Source organism: Varanus komodoensis, unplaced genomic scaffold (assembly GCF_004798865.1).
Source record: "Varanus komodoensis strain SLA01 unplaced genomic scaffold, ASM479886v1 scaffold46_3, whole genome shotgun sequence".
Classification (NCBI taxonomy): Eukaryota; Metazoa; Chordata; class Lepidosauria; order Squamata; family Varanidae; genus Varanus; species Varanus komodoensis.
Window position 1 is genome coordinate 6,213,986 of NW_025336044.1, and position 20,001 is coordinate 6,233,986.

Below are 20,001 nucleotides of genomic sequence, written 5' to 3' on the forward strand. Positions count from 1 at the left end.
CAGATATGAGATCTATTGCAAACACTTTAGGATGTATGAAAAAACAAATAATTTAATGGGAATGGTGATTGGAATATTTACAACTATATCAATATCACAAAATGCTGATCACATCATGCTTTCCTCTGAGAACTCATTCTTCTTTTGAAAGTTTATATTTAATTTGCGATACAAAATGCCTATTACCAGAACTATATAAAATATTACTTAATTATCTTATGAAGATCAAGCTAAAAACCACATCATTATATGGGGACAAGGCTTATCAATATTAATTCCTTCTGTGATATGGGAAGACATATGGTTATATAGAAATGTATTTTCATTGTGTGCTAATCGACTAGAGAATTGTTTTAAAACAATGCCTTCCTGGTATATAACGCCATGAATTACAGAAATCATGGTTTAAAGAAGGCTTCATTGTGGGAGATGTCACAATGAAGAAGAAAGTTATTCATTGACATGGGGTGGACATCTAAAGTAGCTAGATCAGTTTGTAGCCGAACAAAAGGTAATTCTTTCACTTTTTATCATGTACTGAAATCACAGCACAGAACTGAAAGCAAGCGGAAGAGCATTTCTATGAAGTGGGAGAGGGATAATCCAAGAAGGAAGGTCCTTTTCTTATGCCTGAGTATCAGCACAAATGGTCGAGGGGAACTCCCACCCCAGGTTTTGTTGCCTGGTCATTTAGGATTTGTTTTTTTTTTAAAGCTCCATCCAAACAGAATAGAAATGAACTGTGCCAGCTTCAAGGCTGTTCTGTTTTCTCACATTCCATCAACACGTTGGTGGTCAGAGGTAGAAGGTAGATCCGTAGCCTTTCCTGACATGGGTCCCTTTTATCCCTGCAAAGGTGTTGGGTCTTACACCCATGGGGCAAATCTGGTTGACCTGGTGCCCCAGTACCCATAAGCCATGCCTCTTTCCTCTGGAAATGTTCCTTTTCCTTCAGTTACAGGTGCCTCCTTGTGCTGAGTCGTATTACAGTAGAAATAAAAGGCTGTTCCACTGGACTAGCCCCAGTCATGGCTACACAGTTAAGGTAGTCCATTGGCCTTCCTCACCTCCATATAAACCAGAGCTGGGAACTCTCAGACTTGTGGATCCAATCCAGCCCACCTGGGGTCCAAATACAATCCCCAGGGCACTCCAGATTGCCATGTACAATTCTCTGGTCCCACCAATAATTTCTGGCTTCCCAGCTTTTACACAAGGATATCCTGTTTCTAAGAGGCTGAAATGTCTCAAAAGACCTTGATAGTTTTCACCCCAAATGGTCTTTGAACCTGCTGACCACTGAAAGCCACCCCAAACCTGAGTTCTGTCCTTGGGCTGAATCAGCCCATCCAAGACGTGGCACAAGAAGATGGATTTCCATCTCAGTGTGGACCTATCTGTGTGCCTTCATGGTGAGGGAGATCTGAAGCAGCCCCTGGCCTTTGGGATGTTCTTAGGCCATAGGACTGCAGCGTAATGGTCTGTGTCCCAACTGGAATTTATTCATAGAATATTGGAATGATAAGACTCGCACATCAAATGGCATTTCATTTTTAACATGTTATAATGCAACCATAATGTATGGCAATAACCAATTTGGGATGTATTTTTCTTACGTCTGTAATTATTTGATAATAACGTGAATAAAACTATCAATTAAGGCACACACACAAAATGACTTAAAGGATTATATCCCATGATTAATTCACAGAGAATGAAAAGGAAATTTGTTCTTTCCCCAGCCTTTGCTTCTCCTCACTCAATCTCCCATCTTGAAAGACCAATCTTTCTAATTGCTCCTTTGATAGTATGGCGGGAAGATAAACTCTTTCTCTCCAGATCAAATAAAATATTTATTGATAAATATTGCACTGCATAAATTAGGAGGAGCTCATTTTGTTTCCCTTCCTTTTTTGCCTTGCCTCACACTTCCCACATCCAAAGATACAGTTATACTGATGAACATGTGGACCAAGGTTTGCCTGCAGTCCCTTCAGGTGTATTTTGAAGATGAACAGGGTGATGGTTAGCCATGCATAGAAAATATATAGATCTTATATTAATTTGTCCCACATGTTGAGGTAAGCTTCCTCCAGGCTTACATTCTCTTGAGTAATTTACTCATAAGTAGAACAGTAGTCTGGTTCTTCTAGATGTTTGGGGGACTGTTTGAAGAGGCAGATTTTGACAATCTAAACTTTCTGTCTTACAATTTTCTTTCCATAAACCAAGTCTTTAGGCCAAAGACTAAGTCTTAAAATACATATAATAGTGAAATCTGAATTTAATTTTCATGCTAATTGAAACCTCCTGGGAGAATCTTTCAACCAAACAAAGGCCTTTTCATGTGTAACATTTGCCTACCTTGAGGCACTTTTGCCTGGGGTCAAAAATGATCCCCTTTTTGATCAATGTTAGTTTTTGTTTTTGAGTTTAAAGGATGAAGGTTACACATTGCACATCAGTGAGGAAACCTCTCCCTCTTCTCCTCACACCATACCTCCCCTTAGCTGCTTGCCTAAAATCCCTCTCTAGTGGGGTTCCAGTACTAGTATTGAGCTGTGTTAGGAGAAAATTACCTAAACATGTAGAGCATGAGGTGATAAGGTGGGTTCTCTATGTGCGCTTTTAAAATAGTCAAGAAAAATCCTAGCCCTGTTTTATGTCAGATTGGGACAGATATTTGAGTGGTCATGACTACCTGATACTGTCAATTGAACATGGGGAATACAGCAGGGAACTGGAATGTCTGTAGGTGGAAGGACACTATTCTGAATGCCAGAATGCCACAGCCTTGAATGTAGAGGCACTGAGTGGGGCTGTCATGGCCAGGGCGGCTTATTTTATATTGTATGTTTGTATTTTATTCTAATGTTTATATTTTTAATTTATGATTATTATTATTTAATTTATTGTTGTAAGCCGCCCCGAGGCTTCGGCGAATGGGGCGGCATAAAAATGGTTTAATAAATAAAATAAATAAATAAATTTTGGAGGGCACCATTCCTAGGGTGGCCATACGTCAGCGATGACTTAACAGCACAAAACAATGGAAACAACCAGAAGAAGTGTATGCAGGTAACTGTGATCCTTTGTGTAGGTTCACAATGACTGTCCTTGGGGTAGAACACCCAGCTCTGCCTGAGGTCTGCTCTTCTGTGACTTGAAATCAGAGGCAGGAGGCAGGCAGGCAGGGCCACCTGGGCATCTGTGATGCTGTGATCTGCTGCACGCATTTGAATTGAGTGCCGTCACTCGATGAGGCCAGCAGTGTCAGGACAAGAGAATTATGCAGAAGGAGGTGAAGGGAGGAGCAAGTATTCTGGGACTCGGCTATACCAGCCACTCCATCCTTTGGCAGAAGGCTGAAGTCATGTGCAACTTTCCCAAGCTTTATTTTTCCCCTCTTCCCTTTCCTGGGAGCTTTCTCTGGTCAGTCACTGGCTTTCTGAGGGCCTCGTGGTAGAACAACACATTTAGCAAATTAAGAGGAACTCAGAGGAATGGACCAAGGGAAAACCCTCTTAGGTGAGCCAGGAAATGGATGTCATGGGACCAGCTGGCAGCTAGGACTGAAAAACTCAGAACCAAAGGACAAACCAGGTTGCTACATTGCAAAGCCAGCCAGTAGCCTGGACTGAAGAGGATGGCAAAGCAAGGGTAGGGAATCTCCTCTTCCAGAATCCATGAACTTCCCCTCATCCTCGGCCCAGTCTTGCAAAGCAGCCTGAGCCAAGAGGAAGTCGACAAATGCTCATGGGCCTTGCACAGATGGCGACCTTCCCCATCAGAAGTGGTTGTGTGGTGTGGAAAAGGGGAGCTGTAAGCAGGTGTGCCAGCTGCCATTCCTGGCAATCAACCTTTGCCCCCACTCACTGCTGTTCTAAAAATACAGCAATGCCAGCAAATGAGCTCAAGGAGAGCAAAGTGTCTCGGGCAGTTAGCAGGTGGACTGAGGTGTTCTCCTCTGACACTCTGATAGCTCAGCCCCAAGGTGCTCTATGAGGAGGGTTGTCTCCACCTCACTTCATCCCATGGTGACGACTTCTGGAGGATTCAGGAATGCCATGAGGCTGCCTAGGCAGATGACTTTGGCCTGAGATTCAGAGGGAGGTCATCCTAGTCAGCTTCTGAGAGTTTGGGGAACTGGGCCACCACGACATGCAACCTTTCCTGACAGCACCAATCCAATCCATTCTACAGTGCTCACCCATTTGATTGTCTGGCATTCCACAGCAGCACCTGCAAGCCTTCCTCTTTGGAGATCCATTTGGTGGATTGGGAGGAAGCCTTTGATTCCTCCTTTGATGCTTCCCTAGGAGCTAGGAATGGAGGAATAGGCCAGTCTCTCTTTTCCTATATCCACATTATTAAAATTTCAAGTTTTTTCTCTCCCAATTATGAAAAACTAGAAATAAAGCCATTGCCAGTTCTACACTGGGCAAATCCGAGATGTCCAAGTACTCCCAGCATGGAGATGGCTATGATGCACCTGCCTGCACAGAACTGTTAATGTGGAGGAGTTTGGTTTTCTTTTTCTCCTGACATACAGCTGACAACTCTAAGGAAACAGGGACATGGCTGAAAATACAGAGATCCAAACAGAACTGAAGCAAAATGCCCCCCCCCCCCTGCCCCCCGGGCCTGAGCCCAGATGGGCAGCAAAGGCTATAGCCTGATGGAGAGACAGTAGAAGAAGCAGTCAGTCCTGTAGCATATTCCTCTTCTCACCTCACTGGGTGGATGGATTTCATGGTTAGATTTCAGCAATAAAGTCTTACTTGATTTATGTTCTTATTACACCAGGTTGTTTATTTTAGCTGACCAGATGGCATGTTGCCAAGGCTGTTAACACAGCCAGAGATGACATGGAATGCTTTTTTCAGACTAGCCGAACAGTTCATCTGAGGCTCAGCCGTGTTACCTGGGGGAAGAAAGCAGTCACCTGGCAAGCTGGGCTTCTGCAGGGTCTGCCATACTGGTTTCAAGCACTTCATCTTGCATTTGGTGTTGCCTGATAAAGAGGCAGCTGTGTGAGTTCTGCTGCTGAAAAATTGATCCAGCTCAGTGCCACTGTGGGGGTGTGTGAGGATTAAAGTGCTCCTACTCCACAGGTTCAGGTTTCAGACCTGATCAGCTTCTCTGCACTGGCAGTTTTTTTCTTTTTCTTTTAAAGCACAGCTGCTAACTATGTCTTTAAAGCACTGGCTGCATTGGTCTTCTGTTATGACTTCTCAAGAAGTTCGGTTCTATCACTGGTGACCTGAACTGAGTTAACCGCTTTTTGTCCCACTGTGTGTGTGCATCGACTTCTGAGTACTGGGATCATTGTTTTACCAGCAATAGGGCATTGTGAATAGTCTAATAAATTGAATAATTTATGTGAACAATTCTACATACATTTAGCTTCAGGATCAGTATCCGCTTTAGTTTTGTGTATTGCATTTTCTTCTGACCTTGCTGCTTACTCCACCCCGCCCCTCCGCCAAAACAAAAAACAGAAAACAAAACAAAATGCTGCATGTCACACACCTGCCAATTTTAGGTAGCACTTCATGCATCATGTTTCGTTGTTGATATTTAAAAAGTGATCTTAACTGTATTGAAAGATTTAGTCTTTTAATCTTTTTGAATGTATTGTTACATGGTTTTGTAAGGAAAACTGCTTAGGATTTTCATATATTAACACAATCCATAGCACAATTCTATGGCTGTTAGACAGTGTCTAAATGGGCCAAGATCATTGACTTTGGAGAAGGGGTGCAGAGGGTTTCTGGGGGTGGAAAGGGGAGGAGATCCGTGTCACTAAGTAAGATATGATAGTACCTCCTTCCTTCAGCTTCCTTACTTTCCCATTCCAAAGTGCTGCATTTAGCTAAAATCAGCTAACTAAATGCCTTTCAGGGAGGATGGAGTGCAGAGATGCCCTTCATCTCCCTGTTCCCAGTGCCCCCTCCCCCAGACCCCTATAATCCTTCCAATTCAAATGTTTACAATGGGTACAATCCGTAAAGCTTACGCCATAACAAATTCATTAGTCCTAAAGACGTCACAAGACTCTGTTATTGTTGACATCTTGATCTCTCTTCTTGAAGATATCAACAAACACTCAAAGGGTTGTGTAGCACTGACATACTTTTGATACTATAAAGCAGAGGTCCTCAAACTTTTTAAACAGGGGGCCAGTTCACTTTCCCTCAGGCTGTTGTGGGGCGGGGGGACTATAGTTTGAAAAAAACATGAACGAATTCCTGTGCACACTGCACATTAAAATTAATTAAAAATAAAATAAATTTAAAAATTAATTAACATTTAAAAATTAATAAAAAATAAAAAATGTTTGCTCCACTTGCTCAGGCTGCAGCAGAAGCCCAAGATGATGCTGCACAGCCCGCCGAAAGGGGAGCCCCACACGAGGGGGAGCCATGAGGGTGTGCTCGCCTCAGCTGAGGCCTTCCTGGCTCCTCGCCGCCGCCCCGCTTCCGAGCCGGAGGAAGGGCCCTCGCAGGCGCGCACCCAGCTCTGGGAGGGGAGCAGGAGACCGGAGAGGCAGGCTTGGGGCGGCTTACCTTACCAGGGAGGTAAGGGCTGCTTTCTGAGGGGAGGCGAGGGGAGGCGAGGGACAGGGCCATCGCTGGCCAAGTGGGGCTGACTGAGCGGGGTGCCTCCTGCCTCTCCCAGACACAGGGGGAAGAAGCATGACAGCTGCTCGACGGCAGCAGTGGCTTGCCCAGAGAAGGCTGTGGCAGAGGTGCAGGAGCCGCAGCCCCTGGGCTCGGTTGCAGCTGCAACCTGGCCTGCAGCCTGGGGACGTGGTTCACATAGTTAAAAATAGATTTAAAAAGTTAAAAAAGGTCTCTCTCTCTTCCACCCTCCTCTCTTCTGTATTCCCGCTCTGTATTCAGAGCCAATGCATACACGCAATAGGGGGGAAGAGCCAGCACTTGCGCAATTCACGCTGGCAAGACCAGCACAGCAGCAGGAGCTAGCCAGAGCTAGCAGAGAGAGCCGGCGCACATGCCATTGAAGGGAGCTGTCTCAATTTGGCGCGTGCACTGGCTCTCTGCTAGTCTCCCAAACTGAAAGAGTTTCAGAGAACGCCTGCGCCAGCTCAGAGCTTTTGGACTTGCTTGGAGATTGTTTTCTCTGAGCGAGTCCAAAAGCTCTGAGGTGGGCTGGGTAAATGACCATGGCGGGCCGTATCCAGTCCGTGGGCCATAGTTTGCAGACCTATGCTATAAAGCATGCTCATGTGTTCTAGTGATAGGAGTCATGCCACATGCATCTCAGTTGGATGGACATGATTTGCTCTCACAGAGTGCCCTTCAGTGCCATTTCTCCCTGAGGATGCAGAACACACATCAAGGAGAGCTACCCCTCCGGGAGCTCTCATGAGAGTGGCAGAGTTCTGATGACAAATTGTGCTTATATTGCAGAGTTCCTGTGACAAAGATGTGATTCTGAATATTCTGGGTGTCCTCACAGATCTTCTTTCTGTTGGTAAGTGGAAATGTGAACATGGAAATACTGGCCTGTTTTGGAGGAAGACACAAACCATAAAGTTAGGAGTGGTCCAGTGGTGCAGTTTGGTCATTTTAGACTCAAAAATCCATGATTTTATGTCATCTCTTTTGGGATGCTAATGTGCATGATTTCACTTGCTTCATATTGTAAGCAATATGGTAAGCCAGTGCATTTGGGGACACACCTGCCCATTCTGCAGAGTAGGGCTCTGCACCTTTGCCCTGAAGTCCTACCATGATAACAACACTGCCTACTTCATCTCCAACTGTACGGACTTGATTGTACTGGGGACTGAAATGGAATCTGGCATCATGAGCTGGGCTTCCTCCCTCCCAGCAGTCACCAGCGACAAGCTGTATCCTGACAAAACTCTCTTATTGTTTCTACATATGAATCATCCAGCTATGTCTCTGAGCATACACAAAGTGCTTAGTGGACTCCAGTCAAGTGATCACTCCCCAAAACATTTGCGTTCGAACCCTCTGGAAGGAGTGCTGTGAAAACGTGCACACCTCCATTCTATATGCTTCACATCCAATTGTGTGTCTTACTTCTGCTACTCCCTACCCATGGAACCCAGCTCAGAAGGGAGCAGGTGGTCCCCATTCAAAGTAACTCCACCCTCACCAGTTGCTCCCAGAGGCTGTATCTCCCTCGTGGTCCCATGTCCTGGCAGCACCTCCTCCATGTCCTGGCTAGCTCTAACCTCATCCACTTCCATGCTCTCCTGTTGGCTTCCAAGACCTTGAACAACCCCCTGCTGCTCAACCCAACAAAATATTCAGTTTCTTCTTCGAAATTTGAATCAGCAAAACTGGTGCAACCAGCATCCTGCAGGAATGCTCGCTCACAACATCTGGCACATGGCAGGAAAGGGGTTTGACATCCCTGATCTCCATGACACAAGCCTTTGAAGAGTGCCGTTGTCCTACGTACACATTGCACTTGCAGATAGTTACCAAGCTTGGTGAGGGGAAAAGGCATGAAGCAGGCTTGAGTTGCTCAAGGTCTGTTTACTGTAGGGTTTCAAGGCTGGTGGGTATGTGTGCAAAGCCACACTTGACTGTCCTTTCACTTGTTTCTGTCTAGGAACGAGCAGGAGGGTCTACTACACTATTAGCAAAGGTGGCAGTGAAGCTCTTCTGCAGGCCCTGGCCAATGTGGCACAAACCACGGCACCAGACTATGACATCCTGCTGCCCCTGTTTCGCCTGATAGCCAAAATTGGCCAGAAAGGTAAAGGCTGTGGAGCTGCATGTATGCACCTTAGTCCTGAGCAGCTGTGTTTTGAGTCCCTCACTGTTTCATCTGGCAAAAATGTGAGGCCCCTAAACAGGGCACTGGAACCATCAGAGACTCCAGATTAGCATTCTGTTGCATTTTAATCCCATGGAGACTTTTTAGCATTTTTTAAAAAAATATATATTAAAAATGCAGCATCATAGCTGGGAACAGGTTGGACTAGGATGATGTGGATAGAACAGCCAACTCTGCTTTGAAAAACAGTGGTGCCCCCTGGGGGTGTTGCCTTCCCTATGTACCTGCCCGCCGCTTGAGATCTGGCTCACAGGTCCTTCTTCAGGAGTCCTCCTTGAAGTTGATTGGGAGGGTGGCTACCTGGAGAAGGGCCTTCTCTGTGGTGTCACCCCAGTTACTGAATACACTCCCCAAAGAGGTTCACCTGGTGCTGACACTTTATTCGTTCTGGTGCCAGGCCAAATCCTGCAAGTAAGAGCAGCTTCAGGGAAGGAAGGGAAGCCAGGACAAGGAGCCTTGGGCTCCTTTCCCTTGGGCTGGAAGATCTACATCGCTGCCCCTCCATGACTGCTATTGATGCTTTTACACATTCACAGTATGACCTGTGGTCTTTCATCAGTTGAAATAACCAAACACAGCACATCCTACACATGTGAACCCAGAGGGAAGTTCCATGTGTTTCAGTGGGGATTATTCTCAATGCTGGGTGCATTGGATAGCTTGTCTTCCAGCCTCACTCAGTCACAGAGTATGTCTTATAAGATGGTGCAGCAACTAAGCAATGCCTACAAAACTCATGCATATATTAAATGTGAGCCGAAGCCAGCATTTCTATGAAGAAGTAGCTGGCATTTTTCATATTTCATATTTAATTAAGCACAGGAATGTCAACTAGGAACCTAACAAAGGGGAAAGGCTTTTCTTTTTAAGTCCTTCATCCTCCACATGTGCCCAAGATGGCTTGGGACTCCAGTGCTTACACTAGAGCAGGGTGTGTAGCCCACAGGTACCCCATGCCCTCTTGTGCAACCCACAAGGTCCCCAGCCACCAGAACCACGAGCCATAATTGCCCCCCCCCACCACACACACTGTATATTCCCACTTCTGAGAGGATGCTCAGAGAACTGGACTTCTGGCTGATGGACTGATTGATGCTCTCTCTGTATTGCCCTTCTGAAGCCAACTGAGATGCTTCATGGACATTTCCAAAAATAAGCCTCAGTCAAGTAAAAACAGTCACACATTAAATGCAACCTTCAAAACCATAAAAACTGAAGCAGCTACATGGCAGAGATGATGGAGCTTTGAGGCAGCACCGTAGGAATTATGCTCCCTTGCAGAAACCTTAAAGGCCTATGAAAGGTTCTCTCAGAAAAGTAAGAAAATAACAGCAGAGTGGGGCCTATGGGTGTCTGGCTGTGTTGGAAATCTGTGTGTAGGTGTGTGAGAGAGCTCTGTGTGTGTGAGTGTATGTGCGTGTGCTCTGTGTTTGAATGTGTGTACTTGCATGCATGTGCAATAAAAATGAAAAAAGGAAAGGAAAAGTCAAGGCCATTTGCTACATCTTTAAAGTAATGGTTGTTTTGGCCTGGACAGTGCTGCAAAGCTGAAGTCACAGATGCAGTAGCACCGGCATGAAGTGTTCTGCCATAAAGCGTGGCTCACTGAATATGCAAGGTCACACCAACTGGCACCACAGAAATTAGATGGGAAACTGGAACCTAAGAAAGGTTCTCTGTGTGAGCCAAACACACACGAGTCCTGGAAAAAGTGTTGGAGGTATTTGAATAGAAAACTGCTATGCAAGATGTGGTGTGTCCCCATATTAGAGAGCGCTGCTTGTTCTGCAGATACCTGGAAGAGGTACTTTCACTGTTGTTTTCTCCTCCTTTGGCTGTTTCTTAGATAAGAAGTTTGGGTTGAAAGCACAGAAGTTGGAGGTGATTGATACCACTCTCAGCTTGGCAAGGAAAAACCTGAATCACCACTGGAATCTCATCCACTGCCTGTGGGCATTGCAAGTTTTCGCCTCTAGTGGTGAGTGTGTCATTTCTTCCTCATCTCCCATGTGGAGTGATCTGCAAGTCATGTGCTCTGCATTCCCAGATCCCTCAGCGGAATGTGCATCGGATTTCCAGTATCTGGGGCAGGTTGGTAGAGGGCAAGAGGAAGAACAGTGACAGAGACAGTGTTGCGTAGTAGTCAAGTGGGCTGGACCAGGGCAGTCCTTACTTGGCCATGAAGCTCCCTGGGTGACTTTGGGCCAACCGCAGACTCTCAGCTTGACATACCTCATATGGCTGTTGTTGTGAGGATAAAATAGAGAGAAAGAGAACCATGTACGCTGACTGGGGCCTCTGGCAAGAGGAGGAAAAGCAGGCTATAAATGCAATGTGATGATAATAATGAGCAATTATCATAAAAGGGTCAGAACTGCTGTGCAAAAGGAATGGGTCCAACTGACCTGTGTCAATGATGTGGGACCATGAAGCAGTTGTGCTCTGAGCATAGGCCAAGCAGCAAAGGAACTGCAGAGTTGAGATAAGGAACACAGTAATGAGGACAATACTGGAATGCTGCTGACAACACTGGGCAGCCTAGAATGCTGTGGAGACCTAGGTAGGACTGAACCAGCACTCCTAAAAGATTTTCCAGATACCATTCTTGTTTGCCATATTTTTGAAAAACAGGGCCATTCTGAAGAATATTGTCCATTAAGAATGAGAGAGCACATCACTTAAACTTTCTCCCTCATTCACATCTCTTAATCTCAGGTTCTTTTTCAGCCAAATGTGAAGAAGTTTGTGAACTTTGGGGCGTTCAGATAAAAATGAACCGAAACAAAATTGGTACCCAATTGCATGGGCCAAACTGAATAGGTAAAGCATGGGAAAGACTGACATTCCTGCCTGTAGTATTGTGTGAAAGATGTAAGAGAAAAAGACTTGGTATTAACATGGTTAAATACACAGGGGTTCAAAACCAGATGTTTAGCACCCTGGGCCCAAATGGATGAACCAGCCAGTTTCAATTTCTCCCACATTCAGTTGTTTTAAATCTTCAGACTTTTTTTTGTCCCAAATATAGAGAGTTTTGCTGATTTGGGTAAATTCTTCTCAAAAGTGAACTAAAACAACATTGCCATCCATCATTCCCTTTGGAATTGATTCTGGCAAAATTTTAAGGCTTACAAGGTCTGTGGATTCCTTAAAACAGTTTCCCACAACTTGTACCACTCACCTGATGCTTGCACTTCAGCTCACATCAACCCCATCCAACCTAGCAAACAATCAGGATGCTGGAAACTGTAAACAAAAAGATGAGAGGAAGGCAGGCTAGGAAGTGGTGGTTGTTGTTGCTAGTCACAAAGCTGAGTCTGACCCATCACAATCCCATGGACAACATTCCTCCAGGCCTTCCTGTCTTCCACCATCCCCTGGAGTCCACTTAAGCTCACACCAACTGCTTCAGTGACTCCATCCAGCCACCTCATTCTCTGCCGTCTCCTTCTCCTTTTGCCGTCAATCTTTCCCAGCATCAGGGTCTTCTTCAGTGAGTCCTTTCTTCTCATTAGGGCTGAATGAAGGCCAATAAACTGAAGTTCAATCCAGACAAGACGGAGGTCCTGTTGGTAGGTGGGCTGGGCTTCGGGATGGGGGACCTGGACCTTGTCCTGAATGGGCTTGCACTCCCACTTAGGGACAGGGTTCGCAGCTTGGGAGTGCTCCTCGACCCAGAGCTGTCATTAGAAGCTCAAGTAACAGCGGTGGCGAGGAGCGCCTTCCTTCAGCTTCAGCTGATCCATCAGCTGCGTCCCTACCTGGAGAACGACTGCCTGGCGACTGACACATGCATTGGTATCTTCCCGATTAGACTTCTGTAATGCGCTCTATGTGGAGCTGCCCTTGAAGACAGTCCAGATACTTCAATTGGTGCAAAATAGAGCTGCCAGGTTGCTGACGGGGACTGGACGTTGTTTTCATATAACCCCAGTTCTCCGTCAGCTTCACTGGCTCCCCATTGAAGTCCAGGTCCAATTCAAGGTGTTGGTTATCACCTATAAAGCCCTCAACGGCTTGGGACCTGGTTATCTAAAGGAGCGCTTGTGTTCATATATGCCCTCCCGCCCCCTGAGATTGGCAGAGGAGGACCTTTTCTAGGAACCCTCCGTGAAGGAAATTGGGAAGGTGAGTTCCCGGAGGAGGGCCTTCTTTGCGGTGGCGCCCCATCTATGAAATGCGCTCCCCAGAGAGGTCCGCCTGGCGCCATCGTTATTTGTTTTTTGGTGCCAGGCCAAGGCCTTTTTATTTAAACGATATTTTAATTGTTAATTGGTTGTTTTATTTAGTGGTTTTAAATTATGGCTGAGATACTCCAAATTTTTAATGTTATTCCATTCTTTATTTATTCTCTTTGTAAGCCACCCTGAGGCTTCTGCGATGGGTGCGGCATAGAAATGTTATAAATAAATAAAGTGGCCAAAGTATTTGAGTTTCATCTTCAGGATCTGGCATTCTAAAGAGCTGTCAGGGTTGATCTCTTCTAAGACTGACTGGTTTGATCTCCTTGCAGCCCAAGGGACTCGCAGGAGTCTTCTCCGGCACTACAATTCAAAGGCCTCAGTTCTTCATCACTCAGCCTTCCTTATGGTCCAGCTTTCACAGCCACACATAGCAATTGGGAAAACCATAGCCTTGACTATATGCACTTTTGCTGGCAGGGTGATGTCTCTGCTTTTTAGTATGCTGTCTAGATTTGCCACAGCTTTCCTCTGTCTGTGGTGATCTTGGAGCCCAGGAAAATAAAATCTGTCACTACCTCCATTTCTTTCCCATCTATTTGCCAGGAAGTGAGAGGACCAGATGCCATAATCTTAGTTTTCCTAATATTGAGTTTCAAGCCAACTTTGCGCTCTCCTCCTTCACCCGCATCAAGAGGCTCTTTAATTCCTCTTCACTTTCTGCCATGAGAGTGGTATCATCTACATATCTGAGGTTGTTGATATTTCTCCCAGCAATCTTAATTCCAACTTGTGATTCATCTAGCCCCACCTTTCTCATGATGTGCTCTGCATATACGTTAAATAGGCAGGGCGACAGTATACAGCCTTGTCAAACTCCTTCTCATTTATGAACCAATCAGTGGGTCCATGTCCAGTTCTCACTGCTGCTTCTTTACCTGAAAATAGGTTTCTCAAGAGAGAAATAAGATGGTCTGGTACTCCCATCTCTTTAAGAACATGCCACTATTTTGTTGTGATCCACACAATCGAAGGCTTTAGTGTAGTCAATGAAGCAGAAGTAGATGTTTTTCTGGAACTCCCTAGCTTTCGCCATGATCCAGCATATGTTGGCAATTTTGAGCATAACTTTGCTAGCATGTGAAATGAGTGCAATATTGCAGCAGTTTGAACATTCTTTGGCATTGCCCTTCTTTGGAATTGGAATGTAGACTGACCTTTTCCAGTCCTGTAGCCACTGCTGAGTTTTCCAGATTTGCTGGCATATTGAGTGTAGCACTTTTACTGCATCGTCTTTTAGGAGCACCATGGAAGCAATTGCCCCAGCAAAGACAATTAAGGCAATGTTGAGTTGCTCAGCACAGTCTGCCTCTCCCAGGCTTCACCCTCATCCCCTAAAAAGTGCACATTCTTAAAAGGCCAACATCCTTGTTTTAAGGGCAGTGCTTCTCCTTTCTGTTGTCTCCCAGTTGTTCATACCCTAAACCATTGTACAGGTGTGATGCAGTGGAATCTGCTTGATTCTTCAAACAAACCAGGCATCTGAAGGCACCTGACCCCTTATCTCAGGTGCAATATTAGGAACCTGGTCCAGTTCCTCAGTCCCACACCATCTTCTTCTGACTCTGAGCTGAAGCTGGGACCACTCAAGGCAGCATCTCTGCATTTCTGAGCCACTTTGGGCCTGATCCATTGGTAATATCTGGGGATCAAGGAGGATGGCCTTGGGTGTCATGCCTCCAGGATGACTCCTCTTTGGAGGTTGACCTGAAACCCTCTGAACCAAACAGTGTGGAAGAGCAAGTGAATCTTGGGTTGTTGTGGGAAAAGGTCACTGATCCTACTGTCAAAATTGAGTTAGGTTGCTTTTAGACTTGAAGAAAGATGCTGAGTATCCACTGAGTCCCAGGCTGGGCAGGCACTGAAATACCTGGGTTCAATGGCTCCAAATGCAGGTGACACCACTTGAGGAAACAGTTTCTTGATAGCAGAGCGGTGCTTGCGAGTGAGACCGGACTCATGAGCAGACCATTCTTCATGGTCTGCAGCCATGATCTGGTGGGACTGTGAGGGCAGAGGCTGGAAAGTCCTCAGCTCTAGGCAGAGTTTTAAAGAAATGGCTGTGCAGAAGCCATTACCTGTATTTCCCCTGCTTATTTGGCTCTCCTCTGGATCCCCTTGTGTTTGGACAGATTGGACTATCTTCAGACCATGTCTGTTGCACTGTCACTTGCCAGTTCCTTTCTGGTCTGTCTCACTGCCCAACCCCCACCCCTGGAAAGCATGGAACATTACTAAAAACATGCAGATATATTGGCAGCACACAGTCCCTTTCCTGTGGCGACACTTCGAAATCCTTGCTGCACTTGCAAGGGCAAGCGAGGCTGGGCATTGGCTGAGGACTTCACTGCTGACAGCTTTCTGGACTTGCTCTTTCTCTATACCGTGGCAACCTAGTCACCTGCCTCTTGCAGTGATCCAGACAGCAGTTGTAACTGGAAGGAGGAACACTTTGATGGCACTGCCTCCCTTCTCACTGGCTCTTGGCCAATCAAGAGAGCAAACAGTAGCAATGTTGAGAAGAAGTTGGGGAGCAATTCCATTTGGCAATGGTGGCGAGAAGGTAGATTCACTGAGGGAGGAGGTGCTTTGAGAATACCTTGCCCAAGAGTCATCAGAAACCTGGAGATCAGTTTCTGTCTTCACCTAGCCATCCTGCCCATCAGTCTGCTATATGGAGAACTTGGCCCTTGATCACCGCTCTTCAAATGGTCCTCTTCTGCAGGGGCATTTATGCAAGTTTTGCTGTGTCCTGACTTTGGCAACAGTTGTTATTTTCCTCTTGACCTCCTTTAACCTAGTTAGTTGCTTTTCTTTGGAGAATTCTAGCTGGACTATTAGCATTTGGCCCTGTTTCACATGCTTGGTATTTTAATCTCCGTCTGAAGATTTAATGCTACTGGCTGCCAGCCCTGTAGGTTTCCTATGCGTGTGAGAGGAGGAACTCAACTGGCTTCATGCTATGGGCCCTTCTGGGCAGGCAGCCAATCCTCCAAGTTCCAGCCCTTTCCTCTGTGATAAGCATTATTTGAAAGGGTGAATGTAACAGAGATGGCAGTTGAAATGCATCTTGATTTATATCATAGGGCACTGTATTTATTCCCGTGGCCTTGAACAGAGAGGGTCTTCCCTCATGCCGTGCGCTCTGTCCGAGCCTGGCCCTTGTGTGCACCAGACAGAGCTGCTAGAATCCTGAATGGTAGGACCAGGTTTAGGGACTGGTGACCACACTGCAGGGCTGGCCCTAGACATTTTGTTGGTGAAGGCAAGGGCAAGATGGAGCTCCTACCTTAATCCAGGGACGGAGGCTGCCTTGCCTAGTATGGCCCAGCTGTTGAATCTGATGTCTTTGCTGGTGATAAGACATTGTTCTCTTCCTCACCTGAAGGCAGCAGACTATTCAAGGAGTGCAGGGCCAGATGCATGGCCCACATAGCATCTCCAACTCAAGGGGACAGGTGGAAGCAGGGGGCTACTGTTCGGACTGCCTTGGATTAAGTGTGCTTGCAATCCACTCATTCTCTTGCTCACATGGAAGTCAGGAGACTTTTCCCTTCCAAATATCTGCAAAGTTCTCCCCGCCACCTGTGTTGGAAAAGAGTTTTGATGGAAGAGTGCTGGGCTCCCGACTGATCCTAGCCCTTGGGTCTTGGCAGCTTTCTCAGGGTACTGCCTGCTGACTCTGCGCCTGTTTCTCAAGACCCAGGTGGAAAACTACAAGGCAGAGTACAGTGCCTCATGGGGGAGCCCTCTTATTGTCTTACAGATTTCTTCCACTATGTAAGATAAAAATTCTGAGAGTCTAACAGTTTGCCAACAATCCCAGAGGCCCACTTGTGTTATCATTCCAAAGCTTACCACTGTCTTTCCTCACCTCCCTTGTTCTGAACCTGAGTGCCTCTATCTCTCATTCCTGCAGTTACAGTGGGAACCATGTTGGGCATTAATGGAGCCATGGAGCTGCTTTTCAAAGTAATCACACCCTACAGCAGGAAACACACCAGAACAACAAGGTAGGCTGGTGCTCAGAGGGGGTCTTCTCCGGTCTTGTGGGGATGGCAAAAAAGGCCAAGGAGCAAAGTGGCTTGTCTAGGCCTGGAGTGGATTGGAATGCATGGGTCCTTTACATTCAGGCCCCAGTCCAAATTAAATAAAGGCATCTGCCTATGCATGCATAAAAGAAAGAGGAATTCACCTTAATTTACTGATGTTGGTCCAGCGAGTTCAGTTTTGTCTGGGGTTTATATTGGGGGTTTCAGTGTCCTTTGTGAAGATGTTGTTGTCTGAACCTGAGACCTATGACATGCAGATGATCTCCTCTACCACTGGGCTAAGGCCCTTCTCTTAAATATAATGCAAAGTATCATCATTTGAAGCTGACAGCAGAGGTTCAACTCAGGTTTGAGTGGAAGGATGGTGCTCGACGAGAAACCCCTAGGCTGTCTCTCTGCTTGACCCCCAGCCAATCTATCAACTTGCCTAGCTTACTAATGACAAACCCCTCTACAAACCCAACTCAGATAATGTTCTGCTTCACAGGATGGCCACATGCCCAAAATTGTGGCAGGCACTCCTCTGTTTGAAACATGGCAAGAGGACCTCCCTTGGTTTGAAGGAAGGCCCTCTTCCCTGAATATCTGAACTATATCTGAACTGGTCCAAGCCCAATTTAAGGATAAAGATGGAGAGCGGGCCTTCAGGTTGACTGTTGCAATAAGTCCCTGGACAGCGGACTGAGCAGGCATCTGGGCTATGTGGCCACATCCCCTCTCCCCATGAGAATTTCAGAGAAACTGTGGGAGAAATTAGTGGCTGAGATTTGCAGAGAACCATTTGCAGTTGTATGTATTGTACCTTGGAAATGTACGTATTCATCTTGGCAGTCCCTTTCCTGAAGGCTGAGAAATGGGAATGGATGAAACTGTCTGTTTCTAGTAGACATCACTCTTTCCATGTTTTCACCTCATAATTCCATCCCTTTACTGAATGATCTTGTGATTCATTTCTAGAAGGCATTGAAAATGGAATTTCAGTGCATATGTTCATTGAAACACATTCTTAAAATATGTATTTAATGGAGTATTTTATACCATTGAAGCAATAGAATTTCAGTATCTGCAGAAATCTAAAATTTTGTGAGTAACTGATCGATTTTTATTGAGATGTTAGTTTGAGAGATGCAGGTCAGCTCTTTCCTTAGAAGAAATTGGAAAGATTGAATTCCCCAGGCACTCTAGACAAATCATCTGATGTCTATCTGGCCTCCACAGGCTCATACAGATCTATGACTCCAGTCTATTCTAGTTTAGTCTCAGCCTTCAGGGTGACAATGGCACCACTGTGAACCATGTAGCCTGAAAGGGGCATGACAGGTTGACCAACTTTGGAATTTTCCCTCCATTTTCCGGATAGTGCTCTGGAAGGCAAGAAACTGAGCTTCCAATGGATGGCCAGGCAGAGCTGGTGCCTTCTAAGAGAAAGGGTGATCCACTTGTGGAACGAGTGCCTTGGAAATGCCTATAGGAAGCATGTCAGTTCGCAGTCCTAAACATGCTGAGACAGAAAAAGCTTGGGAACTGGGAGCTGTAGGACTTTATTCTGTCTGAACATGCTCTGGGTTGCATCTTAAGACATGTTCTGGTAGGGAGGCGGGGAATTAACTGCAGCATTGCGCTTCCACTTGGGTCATGTTTTCTTTGGTTGACACTTCATGATGATTTAAACCATAGTTTTACATTAACCATGTTAGCCTTTTTTTAAACAGCAAACACGTAAGCAACTGTGTGGGAGGAAAGGATGGACCTGTCCATATTGAATTCTCTCAGTTTCATGTTTTTCTAATTAAGTTTATTTTTGTCTTGACAGTTTGACAGTTTCTGAACTTGGACAATTTCTCCAGTCTTAAGTTCAGTTCCTCCTGCAATTTGAAAATTGTTTTTCTAGTTGCCCAAATCTTCATAAACATCTTGGTGCATGTTTCTCCTTAAACATGCATTCTTGTCTAATATGCACATTCGTGCAAGCAGCTTTCCTCATGTAATGCATTGTTGAATGTTTTCTTCCCCAATTTATACATGCTTACATTCATAATTGCATGGTTCTACTGCAAAATTGAGAGAAGAGCACTTTTTGAAGGCCAATTGAGTTTTGTTGTTCAGAAGTGCAAAATTAGATGTGAATTTCTTGATTTCTTTGGAAGTCATAAGGGTAGAAAGCTGGGGTCTACATATTTTGAATAGCTAACTGAATTCTGTACAATCTATTGCACACAGACTACACATAAAAAGTCAAACTGATTTAGCATTTCTGAGGCCATAGTAGGTACAATCCTAATTTTGGCAGATGCAACCTGGCTGGCCATAGGAAAAGATGGAGTCCTCACTGGGAATCCAGAAACATCTCCTAGGGTGGCAGCAGGGATTCTGCCCTAGGAAAGCCCCTTCCCCCCTCTCTTCTGTGGCTTTTCCCACCCTGGCTGAGCACCCACAGGCAGAACACTATCTCTGGGGTAGGGACTGTCTGGGTGTTCTGGAGATCAGGGAGAAGAAGGGCAAGTTATTGCTGGCTTCTGCAAAATCTAGGTAGGGGCACCTCAGCCCCTCCTCCTTGGGAGGTGGGGGAAATTGGCCATCGAAATGTGTGGAGGGCAAGGACAGTGTGCAGGCAGGACTTGCCTCTGTGCCCCCCCCCCCCACACTTGATTTTGGAAGGCCACATAGGAGGGGCCTTCCACACCCTGAGGTATAGAATCTTGAAAACTTGTGCCGTTCTTTATGTACATAAGTATCAACAAAGTTACACTATATTTAAATTTTAAAAATCAGGCCACCACTGAGTGTCCATTCCACATGTAAGGAAGTCTTTGCCACAGTGCCTGCGAATCAGTCTCCCCTGACTACCCTCCCTACGAGAAATTCCC

General features: G+C 45.8%; 1 protein-coding gene across 1 annotated transcript in view; it reads left to right on the plus strand.

The window, feature by feature from the left end:
* Positions 1 to 20,001, plus strand: part of AGBL1 (AGBL carboxypeptidase 1) — a gene marked incomplete at its 3' end in the record, with an annotated part of 102,536 nt that overhangs the window by 25,948 nt on the left and 56,587 nt on the right. Inside the window, exons 2-5 of the mRNA XM_044445006.1 lie at positions 7,437 to 7,500; positions 8,614 to 8,760; positions 10,688 to 10,819; positions 17,002 to 17,095. Coding sequence (XP_044300941.1) covers positions 7,437 to 7,500; positions 8,614 to 8,760; positions 10,688 to 10,819; positions 17,002 to 17,095 — 437 coding nt within the window. The remainder of the gene's footprint in view (positions 1 to 7,436; positions 7,501 to 8,613; positions 8,761 to 10,687; positions 10,820 to 17,001; positions 17,096 to 20,001) is intronic.